At 33.7% G+C, this 15561-nt stretch overlaps 1 protein-coding gene across 1 annotated transcript; it reads right to left on the reverse strand.

Annotated features, from left to right (window-relative positions):
• Positions 1–4713: 4713 nt before the first annotated feature.
• LOC131661523 (F-box/kelch-repeat protein At1g67480-like) lies at positions 4714–6502 on the reverse strand. Its single transcript, XM_058931096.1, has 2 exons — positions 5821–6502; positions 4714–5649 (listed from the first exon to the last, which is right to left on the reverse strand). Exons 1-2 carry the CDS (start codon positions 6354–6356, stop codon positions 5022–5024), a joined length of 1164 nt encoding a protein of 387 aa, XP_058787079.1. The 5' UTR covers positions 6357–6502; the 3' UTR covers positions 4714–5021.
• Between the last annotated feature and the right edge of the window lie 9059 nt (positions 6503–15561).

Consider the following 15561-nt stretch of genomic DNA (forward strand, 5'->3'; position numbering starts at 1 on the left):
AGATGGGCTTAAATTTAAATATTTAAATATTTGACCTATACTAATATTTTTAAGTATATCAATTCCATAATAATTTTGACATTATTAAAGAAATTAAATATTGGTATCTAAGTTTGGTTGGTGAATACTACTAACTCCTATCTACTACAAATGAAACTCATATTTTTGCCCTCAAAATAATACAAATGAAAACATACAAATCTATCTTTATCAAAACTCTTCCAATGATGATATTCTCAATAACGATTTCATATCACTATTATTTTAAAAGACACACAAACTATCTTGAGTTATGGTAACTAATATTGACTTTCAGGGTGAATTGCAATTTTTTTTATTTGACCTTATTAGTATTTAATAACAATGTTATTTCTAGTCGACAAAAGAGTCTGAACAACACCAACAACAAAGAAGAAAATGAAGTGAGTTTTCTTATATTTTGGTATGAGTTTTTTGTTTTTATAGTTATGTTTGTATGGATATGTTTTTTGATTCGGGTGCATCAATGTCACTCAATCTAGCTAGTTTCATATATAATATGACAAAATTGAGATGTATTATTTGATAACTACCCTAATTTATTCTTGAGGTGTTATGTGTAGTATAGTGACAAGAGGTCGCAAATCCTAGTCTTTTGTTGTCATTTTACTTATGGCTTTGTCTAGTTTGTGGTTGTTGGTTGCCTTAATCGATAAAAAAATTTAGTGTGCATTATCATAGGTGGTCAATAGCAATCAATGACAACGTAAAGTTTTTTTTATAGAGGTGACACTGATAGCAAAGAGAAATAGTGACACTTTGATTTAAGAGGTTTTGCATGTCCTACTTTTGTAACACCTCTATTTTCTTTATATGATGTCATGTCTTAATTATTTACGTTTACAGAAAAAGTTATAGAAATATAGTTTCATTAAGATCTTATCAAGCTAATTCAAATTGATTTAAAATTTAAAGTCTTTTTTATGAAGGAATACAAGAAAATACCAACATACATTATATAGTATATTACAACATACATAAGTGCTAATTACTTCTCCCATAGGCTTGCATATCCTACTAACATCAAACATAGATAATTCTTGTACATACCTGCAAGTTAAACATATTTGTTAGATTTAACATAATCATATTCACGTGTCACATCATTTGAGTCATCACTACTGAAAGGAAAAGTCTTGGAACTTAGACATATCTAGTTTACTAGCTATCTCAAAACAACTCTCAAATTTTCCATCACTAAGAGTCTGCCATCGGCATACCACTAATAGTCATTGGGGAGATCCCCGTTGGCACCATCTTCTCCAAAGTATTCGGAGGGATCCTCCTTTGATACAACATGACAATTTCCTTCATATCCATTCTCACTTATACTATCATATCTCAATGATTTAATTTTATATAAAACAATATTTGTCAAAATATAAATCATAATTCTCAGTAATCATTTTATTAATGGTATATAATTCAATAACAAGCAAATTGTTATAGAGCAAATAGAAAGAAGAACAAAATTTAGAGAGAAATATGAGAATGATTGTATTATGTTTTTCACTAGTATCATTACACAATGAGATTGGTCCTATTTATAGGATATCATATCAGACAATGTAATCAATACAAATTATTACAGTTAAGTAATGAAAATATTTGGGAGATAAACACCCATTATTCATAACATATTAGGAGACAATAATTCATTATTCATAACACCCCCTCTTGGATGTTTGTTTATAATATGCCTCGTTAAATCCTTACAAGAAAAAACTCAATGGAAAAAAATCTAGTGAATGAAAAAGAGTATAAAAAAATATATCCTACAAAAAACAAAACAAAATCACAAAAGAAAATATTAAAATGATTATCATATAACTATAAAACATAAAGTGTATTTGATATAGAAAAACATCCATTTTGGTATCTAGAAAACACAACCCTAAAAATAAAACATGTTTTGGAACCTAGAAAATATCATAAACAACCATTAAAAGATAGTATGTGCTCAGAATCATTGGTGCATAAATGATATATCATACGCATTTATGCACAAATGAGAAGAAGCTTGAAAAGTTAACCTGAGTTTTCAGAAAATGAGAAGAATCTTGACTTGGTGAGTGATTATCGAATCTTGGAGAAGAATGGACAGTGCCAATGGTATTCCTTCCTCTTCTTCTAATTTTTTGAGGCACCACCATGCCAGCTTACCAACGACCTCTATCATCAGCTTAAATTGTCCAAGTGTTTATCCCTAATCTTAACGGCCATTGATCTAGTTGATTACAAGAAGATAGGAATCAAAAAGGGGAAGGAAAAAAAAAGAACATTTAAGAACAATGAGAAAAGGGGAGAACAACACATGAAAGAAAGAGAAGATATGAGATTTAAGCTAAGACAAACAGCGGAAGTTATGGTTTATTTTCGGGACCGAGGAGGAGGGAAAAAATTCCGAGCTAGGGTTTGAAGCAAGAGAAGGAGGGGAATGAGGGAATTTTTTTAACTTTTAAAGAAATGTGAGGAGACCACCTCATTGCAGGGAATACAAAGATTGAAATTGTATTAAAGTGAGTACAAGGGGTACTCTCTCCTAATACAACAATACAAAGATAAATCCCACAAGAAACCAACTGCTCAAAGCAACTCCACTAAAACCCAAAACTACACCATACACAAACACGAATTTGCAAGCCAATCTGCAAATTCACAAGTCACTGAAACTCCTTTAAAAGCTTAAAATCACTCCCAAGAAAGGTGCTTCATTTTGGATTAATCATATGGACCACATGACAACAAAATGGACCAAAAGCATCAACTTCTTCGGAATTCTACCTACGAAATACAAATCAGAATTCAGCAGGAGAGTCACCACTAATGATGGATTGACAGAAGAGCCAACACCAATCCAATTGTAAATGATATACCAGATGTGTACTACAACCAGACATAATAGAAATAGATGAAAATGAGATTTGGTTGTCCCAAAACAAAGAGGGCACCCTAAGTTATGCACACCTCTAATTACCTTTTTTTGGCTAATTCATCTTGCATTTGTAAGCAGTTCAATAACAATCTCCATCCGAAATCTTCAATGTTACTAGGGACAGAAGTTTTCCACACCAATTTGATAGCCCGAGACCAATTCTCAATAAGACCTTCCCTGTACCAGCTAAACTAAATTGTGCTTCTACTAAGAGCTTCAATCTTCTACCTGCAGCTTTGATAGAGAAATTGGTTGTTTCACACCACCAAACAAACTGATTAGACACATCATTTCAAGACTGAATAAACCGAAGGATATCTAGCAGATTCTCCTTCTCCGCTGCAACCAAAATGCCACTGTTTGAATAAAGAATTACGTTGTCTACGGAATTCCAATGTCAAATTGTGTCAAGCCAAATTCCCGCTTCTGGCACACGAAGTATCGACTCCTACATTAAGTGAAAACAACAAGGAAACATAAGTATAGTGGAGATGAGCTCAACCAATTATGCCTCCAGAAGTCCATGTCTGATCTATTTCCTAATTTACACACTATAATGTTCCCAAACCATCTTGAATCATTTTTCCAACTTCCAACAGATGCTTGAATGTCCCTCCACCACAACGGCAATTTCTTATAGTTTGCTTTCTATGTGGGGTTTAAAATCAAATTATTGATGTGATCGTACCTGCTAACTAAGAAAGGAAATCAAATGGGATTTGGCTCAGATAAATTTTCCATGCCCATTTGCTGAGTAGCGCCAAGTTAAAGGATTTACAATGTCAAATCCCTAGACCATCATCTGCTTTCAATTTACAAATTGTCCCATTAAACCCAGTTAATCTGCCTTCTATTTTCCTCGTCGGTCTAGAGAAAAGCATGTTGAATCATAATAACTTGAAGAATGATAACTTTTGGAGCTTTAAAGAAAGAGAGGTAGAAAAGAGAAATCGAGTTCAAAACGGAGTTCAACAAAGTCACCCTACCTCCAAACAAAATTTGCTTCCCTTTCAACACGCAAGGAAAATGAAGGAGGAGGGACCAATGGGACAAGACAAAAAATTTGAAGGGACAAGACAAAAAATTTGAAGCACCGAGGAGGAAATCATGATCCAAATTGTAATCAATAATCTTACTCTTATGGAAGTTAATCGACATCTTACTCTTATAAAAGTTGATCGATAAGCCTAAAGCGATTTCGAAACCGCGGAACAATGGTCCACAAGTTCTTCCAAAAAGTTTGACCAAAGACGATTGTGTCATCCACAAATTGTAAAAGATCATAAACCAGACTTTCTTCAACTTTACAGGGCTGAAATTATGTAGCATCTAAATGAAAAAGCACTATAGGTAGGTGGTCGGTCCATTGCGAGGAACATGTTTTCCACGATTAGGTTTATATTTATTAATTGATATGAAAAAGCACGAAGACTTGTTGTGCAAAACTTTAATCAATAATTACATATCTAATTTTTGGTTTTCTCATATTAAATTTAAGGCTAGGGTGGACATCATTTTTTACCACCATCATAGGCCATGATCTATTTGTAGACCTTTCACACTAGATCCCTCTCCATAAAGCTCCAGTTGTAAATTCCTCCAGAAGCACCCTCCTTGGTCTAGATCCTGCAATACTCTCCCCATCAAGCAAAAATTTCAACACCAACTATCCTAGAACAAACATGCATCATAATTTTCATAGCCCTCTGGATATTGTTATCGCATTACAAAACCAAAAGTACAATAAACAAACAGAAATCCATTCACCATAAATTGAAATAGAGCTACTTCAAAGTCAATATTACAAAACAGGAAATTGATCCCCTACATATGTCAGAGACATAATGGGATACATGATAAACAACAACATCATAATTATAAACTAAAAATACAGTAATCATTAAAACTAAAAATACAAATACAACAACAGCCACAACTCAAACCAAAAGCACCAGATAAAAATCTGATCATATAATGAGGGAAATCCATCCTCAATACCATTTTAAACTTCAGTGAAAATGCAGAAAACTTCATAACTAAAGAAGTTTCATGCCTTGATTGTTACGCTGCATAAACACATACCAGATGGCCTTATGTCTGAAGTTTGCCATTCTGATCCCAAAGCTGCATTTGGATCATATAACAGTGTTTGATTAGTACGTTCTTTTTCAACTGGAAATAGCAACAGCTTTCCGTCTAGTATGCCGAATCGAAAGCCAACACTCGAGCTCCCGGTTAATGGGACAGGTACCATTGTCCATGAGTTGTTTTCTGGACTGAATATTGCCAGCCTCCGCTGGTTCTTCCACTCAATACAGAATAACTTCTTTTCCAATACTGCATGAGCTGTGACCATAACACAGCCATTCTTAATGTCGCACCAGCTGTGCTTTTCGGGGTTATATATATCGACGGACTTCGAGTTTCCAATAGTAAAGCTTGACCTTCCACCCATGACATAGAGCTTACCTTCTAATCCACAGGCAAAGCAACCCCACCTTGGACGACGAAGACTCTCTATCAGGATCCATTTATCAGTTTCTGGATCATACATCTCAACACTAGAGAGACTGTCCCCATTCACTCCATAGCCTCCAGCAATATAAACCAAGCCGTTCACTTCGGCACAAGCGAAGTCATAACGAGCCACATTCATGTTTGATAATCTGCTCCAACTGCAAATTCAATTGATCATTAGAGATCGTCATGTTTCAAAAATTATGTATAGTCCAATAAGTCTATGTTAACTAACTTATATTGGAGAACAAATTTATCAATTACATATATATAGATAATAAACTCTCAAAATTTCTAGATAGAATGCAGATTAGAGAATATAATTATACCTGTTAAGGTAAGAGTCATATTGGTAAACCTCTGATGATGCAACAGCGGTTCCGTCAACAGCTGAATAACCAGCCATGATAAGAAGCTTTCCATTGAGAACCACAACCCCAAACGAAGCCTTTCCTGGACCAGGCATTGGTGGAAGGGATAGACATTTATGATTGAGATTATCTATGACCTCCCAGTGGCTTTCCTTCCCTTCGCTGTCCATTGTCAAGAAATAGAGCCATTCCTCAAGCAATCCTGCCAATTTTCGCACCATTACAAATTCTTTGCTTCGAATAAACAACCTCCATTTCTTACAGACACCACCCATGGAAGGGAAGTTGGAACGGGGAACAAGTGCAAGACAATGTTTTGCAACATCATCCGGCAGCCCAGGTAGAATAGGACTATAATCTTTCTCCAGAGTCTCACCGGTTAAACTATGATTGCTTTTGCTTTGTGTGTGAGTTGACTTATCTTGACTGACCAAATCGGTGAAACACATATTTGACTTTATAAATCTCTTTTTTCCAACAATAAAGCCAGGCATTTGCCAAATCAACAACGTAGCACGTGAATTTAGATAATTTAGTTGTGAACAATTAACCAAATAACGCGCAAAATGATTTATCGAGAATCCAGAATCGTATAACTAAATAAATTCATAAAATCCTTCACCAATTGGGATTCTACAAGACCAAGGCATAAAAGATGTTGCAGAACGAATCACTTGAGCAGTATAAGCGGATGATTTTCTATACTGTATCCAGTCTGATTCAAATTCCATAACAGTAGTTTTTCTCTTACAGTGATTCTTCTGACTCGCTTTTTGCCAATTATTTCTCAAGCTGCTAACGTTAGATCCTTCCTCGCACAAATCCCGAATATCTACAATCATGACAAAGAGTGTTATAGAAATTAACCAACTTCCATCTGATAAACAAAATCATGAGAACATAACAAACACAAGGTCATCTATACCAGAACAGGCCATAGAAGTTGCCAAGACTTAGCCACCCTTAACTTCCATTTTCTTCAATTCAACGCCAACTGAATACATCAAACCAAGGAGTCAAAGATGAGTCAAAAGCAAGGTTTTATAAAACGGTCTATTACCACAAAAACAACAAAATGCTATCTGTAGATGCAGACACCGATACTGTTATTCACCGTTTTTGTGATAAATAAAAAATTGTGGTTAATTCAAACTACGATGACCACAGTCAACAGTTTTTTAAAAACCTTAGTCAGAAGTTAAGCATATTTAGCCACCAGATCTAACTTAATATTGATTAAATTACAATTTAGATGTGTTTGAACACTCACGACCTTTTTCAGATGTGGAATTAAAATGATCTATAAAATGAAACTTTCATACATTCAAATTCAACAGATCCACAAAAATTACCAGAAAACCATTTTTCAAACTTCATTGATCAATACGATACAAAATCAAAATCTAGTTTCAATTAATACACACACCACAAAACAAATAGTAATCCACTTGAAAGCGGAAAATCTTGCAAGAATTTAGCGATAATTCTGAACCAATAAAAGTTTAAGGAGCGTGTAAATCGATAGATCTATAATAGAGAAGCAGAAAATATAGCGATAAATAAAAGAATAGGAACTTACGGAAAAGTGAAGTTGCAGATTTAGAATAAGAGAATTGAAGATTTGTATGGTGGAGGTGGATATAGTAAATGGAAAATGGATAGGGATATATAGGAATAGGAGAATGTGTGTGGTAAGAAGTAAGGGTATTTATAGGAATGGGAGTAAAATGGAACGGAAAAATGGTGAGAGAGTAGAACATCGTTGTCCATAAGTAGTAGGTTTAGCTGTGCTCCCAATATTAAGGAAATTATTTATTAGTACTACTATACACGTTTAATTTCTATCATAAGCTTGAAATTTTTTAATTTTTTTGCAAAAATTATTATATACTCCGTCCCAAATTATAAGAGAAAATCACTTTTTAGATTCATTGAATAATTAATGTATCTAGTCTATATATAGTTCAAATACATTAATTATTCAATGAATCTAAAAAGTGATTTTCTCTTATAATTTGGGACAGAGGGAGTACCTAATATTTTATAAACTTAATCTAATATAGTGAATAATCAAAGTATTTAAATTGATTAATGATTAGGATGGTTCAACTCTTTCCGTTTCACGTCTAATTCAGTCCATCAAACTTAATCTCTATTAGGTTGAGTGATTAGTTTCTTGTATTCAAAATCACTCAAGGGAAATTGAATTAACAGATACTTTCTATTTTAATATATATATATATATATATATATATATATATATATATATATATATATATATATATATATATATATATATATATATATATATATATATATATATATATATATATATATATATATATATAGTTGGAATATGGGCTCATATTAGGTTTAAAAGAGAGAGTCAATGAGTTCAAAATAAAAATAAAAAATAAAAAATAACGATAAAAATTTTTTATTCTTTTTTTTTATTACAAGTGAAATATTCAATATTAACGGTATGATTAGTCCGACAAAAGTGCATTTTGACCTAAATGTAATTATGTTTTGTTGTTATAAAAAAATATTTTAAAAAATAAATAAATCATTTAAATGACTTCAAAAACCGATAATAATTTTTTTATATAAAATAATGAACTCGTATGAATTGGAGAGCATGTAGGTCAATTTCATTCGAAAGAACATGGAGAATTCTCAACCATGGTAGGGGACATTGCTTTACAATTTGTCTAAAAAATCACATACTAGAAAATATATTGATTGTTCTCCTCTTTTCTACATCCACACGTACACTTAATTGATCTTGGCGGCAATATTCCTCCTCTCATCATGTTGTCTTTAGTATGGATATTGTTGTTGATCAGCTTCCATGCAAAAATAAACATTTAAAATTCCATATGCTATTTAGGATAGACTCGAGATCAAACTAGTCTTCATGAATTAGAATATGATATCATTCTTTCACTGATTATGAGTTCACACATAACAATTAGGAATATTATCCTGCAAAAATAATGTTATCAAAGAGCAACATTCTGTTACCAACTTCCCATCTCAGGCAAAAAATCTCCTTTGCCAACTCCACCCTAGACCCTTAGACTCCTATCCTAATCTTCGCATCTTTGAAACTTAAATATTATCATTCGCTGACAGTTCATAAAGTCAACAAAACCTTAAACATAAGTTGTCGCCCTTCAATCTAGGGTGTTTCCTAAGGAACATTTCTTTTTCCATTACCCTTCGACTGAGCTAAACGGACATTAAACTACTGACCTCCACTCACCCACGCCATCTCCCTAACTCTAAATAAATCTTTACACCATATTGATGTCCTATTGCCTCTATTCTTGATACGACCACCAACTACTCCATATTTTGCTACTAGAATTTTGTGCCACAAACCATTTTGATCAACATGGGATCTCTACTATTGTTTTCCTATCAATGCCAAATTAAATTATCTCACCCTCCAGACCTCTAACTCACCTTCTCCCCTATCTGAATACATTTTTTCCACTTAATTCAATGTATTTTACTAACATCCTCCCACCCTAATAAGAAAGACATAAATAAGGATTCAATATAAAAATGATACCTACTAGAGTCAAAGATAAAGAAAAAATAAGTTCGCAAAGATGTTAAGACAAATTTGATTAGCACAAGATGACCACCCATGAATTGATGTTTGTTTTTCCATTTTGATAACTTCTTTTTTTATTCTCTCCAACATAGGATTCCATAACGGGCACCCGCAGAGATTAACCATGATAAAGAGACCTAATATAATCAATTTTATAATTTAACACCATTGAAGCCTCCATCAACCGCATATCCGCAATATTAACATAGATCAACATACTCTTGTGGAGAGTTACCTTTAAACCTGATATCATTTCAAAGAGAATCAAATTAAGATCTAATATTTTCCTAGCTCTTTTTGCACAAAATCAAAGTGTTGTCGGCAAAATGCAAGTGGGGTATTATGAAGTTAGAGCCATTGTTAATCCTATAACCACTTAAAATATCGATATTAACTGAAGCACTTAGTTAGCATAACATTCAAATCTCTTGTCCCTCGCAAAAACAAAAACGATGGCAGAGGGTCGTTTTGCCTTAATTCCCTTTTCATCAAATTCATCAGTTAGATTTATGTTGACTATATATGATATTGTGGTTGACTAAAGACACTCCAATATCCATTGTCTCCATCTCTCTAGTAACCCCACCTCCCATATCACCTAATTCAAAAACTCATTCAATTTAATCACTAACTTACTCAAAATCCACTTTTAATATGATAAACTTTTTTTTTACATTATCAATAGGGGTGTGAATAGGTCAGGCCAGCCTACAGGGGCCTATGACCTAGCCTATATGAGGTCAGGCCAGGCCAGACTTATTTAACAAAAAGATCAGGCTTAGGCTTTTTTAAAAGCCTATTTAATAAAATAGGTCAGACTTAAGCTATTAAAAAAGCTTATCATGTCTTATAGGTCGGCCTATATTTTCATGTATAATAAAAATAGGCTAAATAGATTGGCCTATATGTGCATGTTTATTAGGAAAAAAGGCTAAATAGACAAGCCTATATATGCACATATATTAGTACAAAGGATAAATAGGCTGGCATATATATGCATATATAGGACGGCTTATAAGATTTCTTAAATAATATGAATTAATTGAAAACCATAATGAAAATAAGCTTTTAAATAGGCTTTCAGGTCAGGCTAGGCTCTTAAAAAGGTCAGGTCGGGCAAAAAAAGAGAGTCAATTATAGGCCACAGGCCAGGCTCAGACCTTTCAAGTTTATCGTAGGCCATGTCCAGGCCTTATAAAGCCTAGCCTAGCCTATTTCCACCCCTAATTATCAACTACTTTGATCATTAAAACAACATTAATCATGTTATTTTAAAAAAAAATTATGTGCTAATGTTCTTTAACAATTATATTCTTTTATTATTATTTGTATGGTATTAAAACTATATAATATTTTTTATTGAAATTTGATTTTTCAAAATAAGTTTTTATATTTTTAAAAATGACAATCTGATAGAATTAAATAACATGTTTCTTTATATAATTTATTTTGATTCAGATTTTACAAAAACATATTATAAAATTAAATAAAATCTTCTATTTCAATTTTTTTCAAAAGTATTGTTAACTCGCATCTTTACGATGCACATTTTAAACTCGCATCTTTACGATGCATATTTTAAATTTGCAAAAATATAAATTTTATATTAAAAATAGAATATGTTTATATCAAAGAATATATGATGTGACTTTCCCTAATGGTAACGTATATATATATCCTAACAAAAATATCATGTCTGTCGTATTATATGCAATTATTGATTAGCTGATTATAATAAAAAGCTGTTTTGATCATAATATTAAAAATTTGTTGACAAAATTGCAATACTTTATTCATTTTCAAACTGGTCAGTAGCAGGTAACTGTGTGGTGAGCAGGCGGCTGGCAGGCACTATCTTCGGTCTTCTCTTGTCTTTGTATTCATTGCCCATTTTAGCCTCAAGATCTCCGGGCATACACAGGCAGATAGCCTAATAGCGATGGAAAAAGAAAAGTTGCATTAGTATATCTGCAACAAGGGATATGGATAATTTAAGAGATATTTACAGATAAAATAAATAGATATAGAAATATAAATTATTTTTTTTTAATGAATATGGTTACGAATTTAATTTATATGTTTACGAATATTCGTATCTGTTAATAAATTATATAAATATTAATAATTTAGATTATTTAAAGAAAAAAATTAAATTTGTGATGATGGAAATTAATTGAAATTTTTTTGTTATAATAAGAGCGAATTATATATATCTTATGTGATAATAACTTTTTGTGTCTTTAAAAGAAGTTGAACAATTTTTTTCAAAAAATAATTTATGAATAAATGTTATACATGAATATTTATAAATATTTGCGGATATTTTAAAAGTGTCGATTACTCGCTTAGCGGATATCCACACGGATATGGAACAAATATAGATATCATATTTATTCAAACGAACAGACACATATCATATTATCTATCCTTGTAGATATCCATTTACAAAACTACATTCAGAGGTGAGAATAAGTTCGACCAACTAATAGAGGTCTACGGCCTAACCTACACAAGCCAAGGTCAAGTCAGACTTTTTTTAAGTAAAAAAATGCCTAAGTTTTTTTTATAAGCTTATTTAGTTAAATCGGTTAGGCCATAAGCCATAAAAAAAAATTAAACCTACCAGATCGACCTATAAATATAAATAAATTTATTATTTTTTATATTGTATTTTGTACTTAATATTGAAGAATTTGTGAAAATACGTTGAAATAAATCTTATGAATAATGTTATAATTTATTTTTATAAGTTCTCTTAAACAAATAATATCACAAAACTTATGTTACTATGTAAGCTCAAATAAGTCAATATAAACAAACATTTTTGGATTAGTGGTGGACAAAATTGATTCTAGTAGAATTGAGTATGGTATGTTGGAATTAGACTCTCAAACCTTTGAGTAATTTCTTATCGTTAAGGATGACAATGAAGAAAAATAAGAACAAAAGTAGGATTAGGATTTGCGGAAATTAAAAGAGAAGAAGAAAGTATTTTCTGCAGAGTTTCTCTCTGCCCACAAACTGTGGAAATTCTGTTATTCACTTGCAACTGCAACTTCTGTGAATACACGTTAATGACTTGATTACAAATAATGAGGGTTACTCCCTATTTATAGATTTAGGTTAACTTTCTCCCTAAGCCAAAGCCCAAAACTATAAAAGCCCAAAATATCTATTTTGAAACTAAATCAAATCTAATCTATTTTAAATCTAAATCAAATCTATCTAGATCTAAAACAAATTTATGTGTAACAAACTGTTACACAATTCGACATAAAATCAAATCTTTTCGACACAAGGAATTATAATTTAACACACCACCTAATTCATTGTGTCTAAGCTATCTACATTCATCATAGCTCTTAGTCTTCTAAATATTTCAACCAGCACTCCCTTCGTCATGATATCTGCAATCTGATTCTCAGTTCTGCAGTGTTCCAAATTCATCTTCCCTTTAGCTACCTGCTCTCGAAGATAATGGAATCTCATTTCGATGTGCTTGCTTCGACCATGTGCTATCGGGTTCTTCGCCAGATTGATAGCTGACATGTTGTCGATCTTCATGGTAATTGCTCAATGATTTTTCCCTGTTATCTCTTCGACCAAGTTCATCATCCACGTTGCTTGACATGCACAAAGAGAAGCAACCATGTACTCTGCTTCGCATGATGATAATGCACTACCGGTTCCTTTCTCGAACTCCAGGCAACTGGTGCACCACCTAGCATAAACACATAACCAGCTGGGGATTTTCGATCCTCGGCATCACTACACCAACTTGAGTCGGTGTAACACACTAATTTGCATTCTTTTCCCTTATCAGCTGCAGGAAACAGAATGCCATAGTCGAGAGTTCCTTTCAGATACCTCAGTATCCTCTTCGCCGCTGCTAGGTGTGATGCCTTTGGCTTCTGCATGAATCTACTTATCATACCTACACTGTATGCTAAGTCAGGCCTTGTGTGACAAAGGTATCTCATTGACCCAATAAGTCTTCTGTATTGGGTTGGGTCGACATCCTCTTCATTTGGGTTCTTCGACAGTTGCAATCTTGTTCCAGCAGGTGTCGAAGTCGAATTGCATTCTTCCATCTCAAATCTCTTGAGAATTTCACTTTCATATCTTCTTTGATGCATCATCAAGCCTCTACTACTCTTGTAGAAATCGATGCCAGGGAAGTATGAAATTTCGCCGAAATTTGACATTTCAAATTCCTTGCTAAGTTCACTTTTAAAGCCTTCAATCTCTTTCTTGCAGCTACCTGTTATTAACAAGTCATCGACATAGAGACATAGTATAAGCAACTCACTCTTGCTTCTTCTTACATATACCCCATGTTCAGTTGTGCACTTCACAAATTCTTTCTCCCTTAGGAAACTGTCGATATTCTTATTCCAAGCTCTTGGAGCTTGCTTCAATCCATACAGAGTTTTATGCAGTCTGTACACTTTTCTCTCTTCGCCATGTTTCACAAACCCAACTGGTTGTGCAACATAGACTTCTTCGTCCAAGGGTCCATTCAGAAATGCACATTTAACGTCTATCTGACACATGTGCCAATTGTTCATGTTCACCAGACCAATAACCAACCTGATCGTTTCGATCCTGGCAACATATGCAAAGACCTCATCGAAGTCAACTCATTCCTTCTGAAGAAATCCTTTTGCCACAAGCCTTTCCTTGTGTCGAGTCACTTCACCTTTGGGATTACACTTCACCTTGTATACCCACTTCACATCAATTTCCCTCTTGCCTTGAGGAAATTCGACAAGAGACCAAGTATTGTTGTCTTCGATGGACTTCAGTTCTTCATTCATAGGTTTCACCCAATTCGAATCCTTCAATGCCTCAGTTGCATTGACAGGTTCGACATCTGCGTAGAAAGCGTAATGTATCAGCTCACCTTCATCATTGACTACATCATCTGATGTAATCACACATTCTTGCAACCTTGCAGGTATGTGTCTTGTTCTCTGAGGTCTGTTTGGGCCTGCATCACTTCTGACTTCTTCTTGTCGAACTTGTTCTCTTTCGACTTCAGTGGCTGGTTCGTTATAAAAAATTCTCACTGAATCCTTCTTGACATTTTCAGTCCAATCCCATTCCTTAAGCTCATCTATGATCACGTCCCTGCTGATCACTACTTGCTTGTTCACCGGGTCTAATAACTTGTATCCTCCAGTCGAATGATATCCTATAAGAATCATTTGACTCGACTTGTCATCAAGTTTTCTTCTTAACTGATCTGGCACATGTCTATGTGCTATAGATCCAAATACCTTCAGATGACTCAAGCTAGGCTTCACACCAGACCAACATTCTTCTGGAGTAATTCCTTCTAGCTTCTTTGTCGGACATCTGTTTAGAATGTATGTTGCAGTCGACACTGCTTCTCCCCAAAATTCTTTAGGTAAATGCTTGCCTTTCAACATACTTCTCACCATATTCATGATGGTTCTATTATTCCTTTCTGCAGTTCCATTCTGCTGTGGAGTGTAGGGTGGCACCACCTCATGCAAAATTCCTTCTTTCTCACATAACATGTCGAAGTCTTTTGACACATATTCTCCACCACCATCAGTTCTCAAAACCTTGAGCTTTCGGCCACTTTGTCTTTCGACCATAGATTTGAACTTGGCAAATACCTCGATCACTTCACTTTTCTTCTTGATCAGGTAAGTCCATAGTTTTCGACTAAAATCATCTATGAATGTAATAAAGTATTTGTTATCTCCATTCGAATCCACCTGGATAGGACCACATACATCAGAGTATATGATTTCGAGAATAGCCTTCGACTTACTTCCTACATCCTTGCTGAAGCTATTCTTGTGCTGCTTCGCCTGCACACATTGCTCACATACCTCGTTTGGAATGTCGATTTCTGGCAGTCCTGAAACCATATTTTTTCTTTTCAAGTCTCTGATGTCATTGAAGTTGAGATGGCCTAGTCGGTAGTGCCATATCCATTCATCTCTGCTAGCTGCAGTTGCAAGGCACTCGTGCTCCATCACATTTAGTTCGATCTTGAAGGTTCTATTATGTGACATCGGAGCCTTCAAGATTAACCTCCCACT

The sequence above is a fragment of the Vicia villosa genome, linkage group LG3, assembly GCF_029867415.1.
Source record: "Vicia villosa cultivar HV-30 ecotype Madison, WI linkage group LG3, Vvil1.0, whole genome shotgun sequence".
Lineage (NCBI taxonomy): Eukaryota > Viridiplantae > Streptophyta > Magnoliopsida > Fabales > Fabaceae > Vicia > Vicia villosa.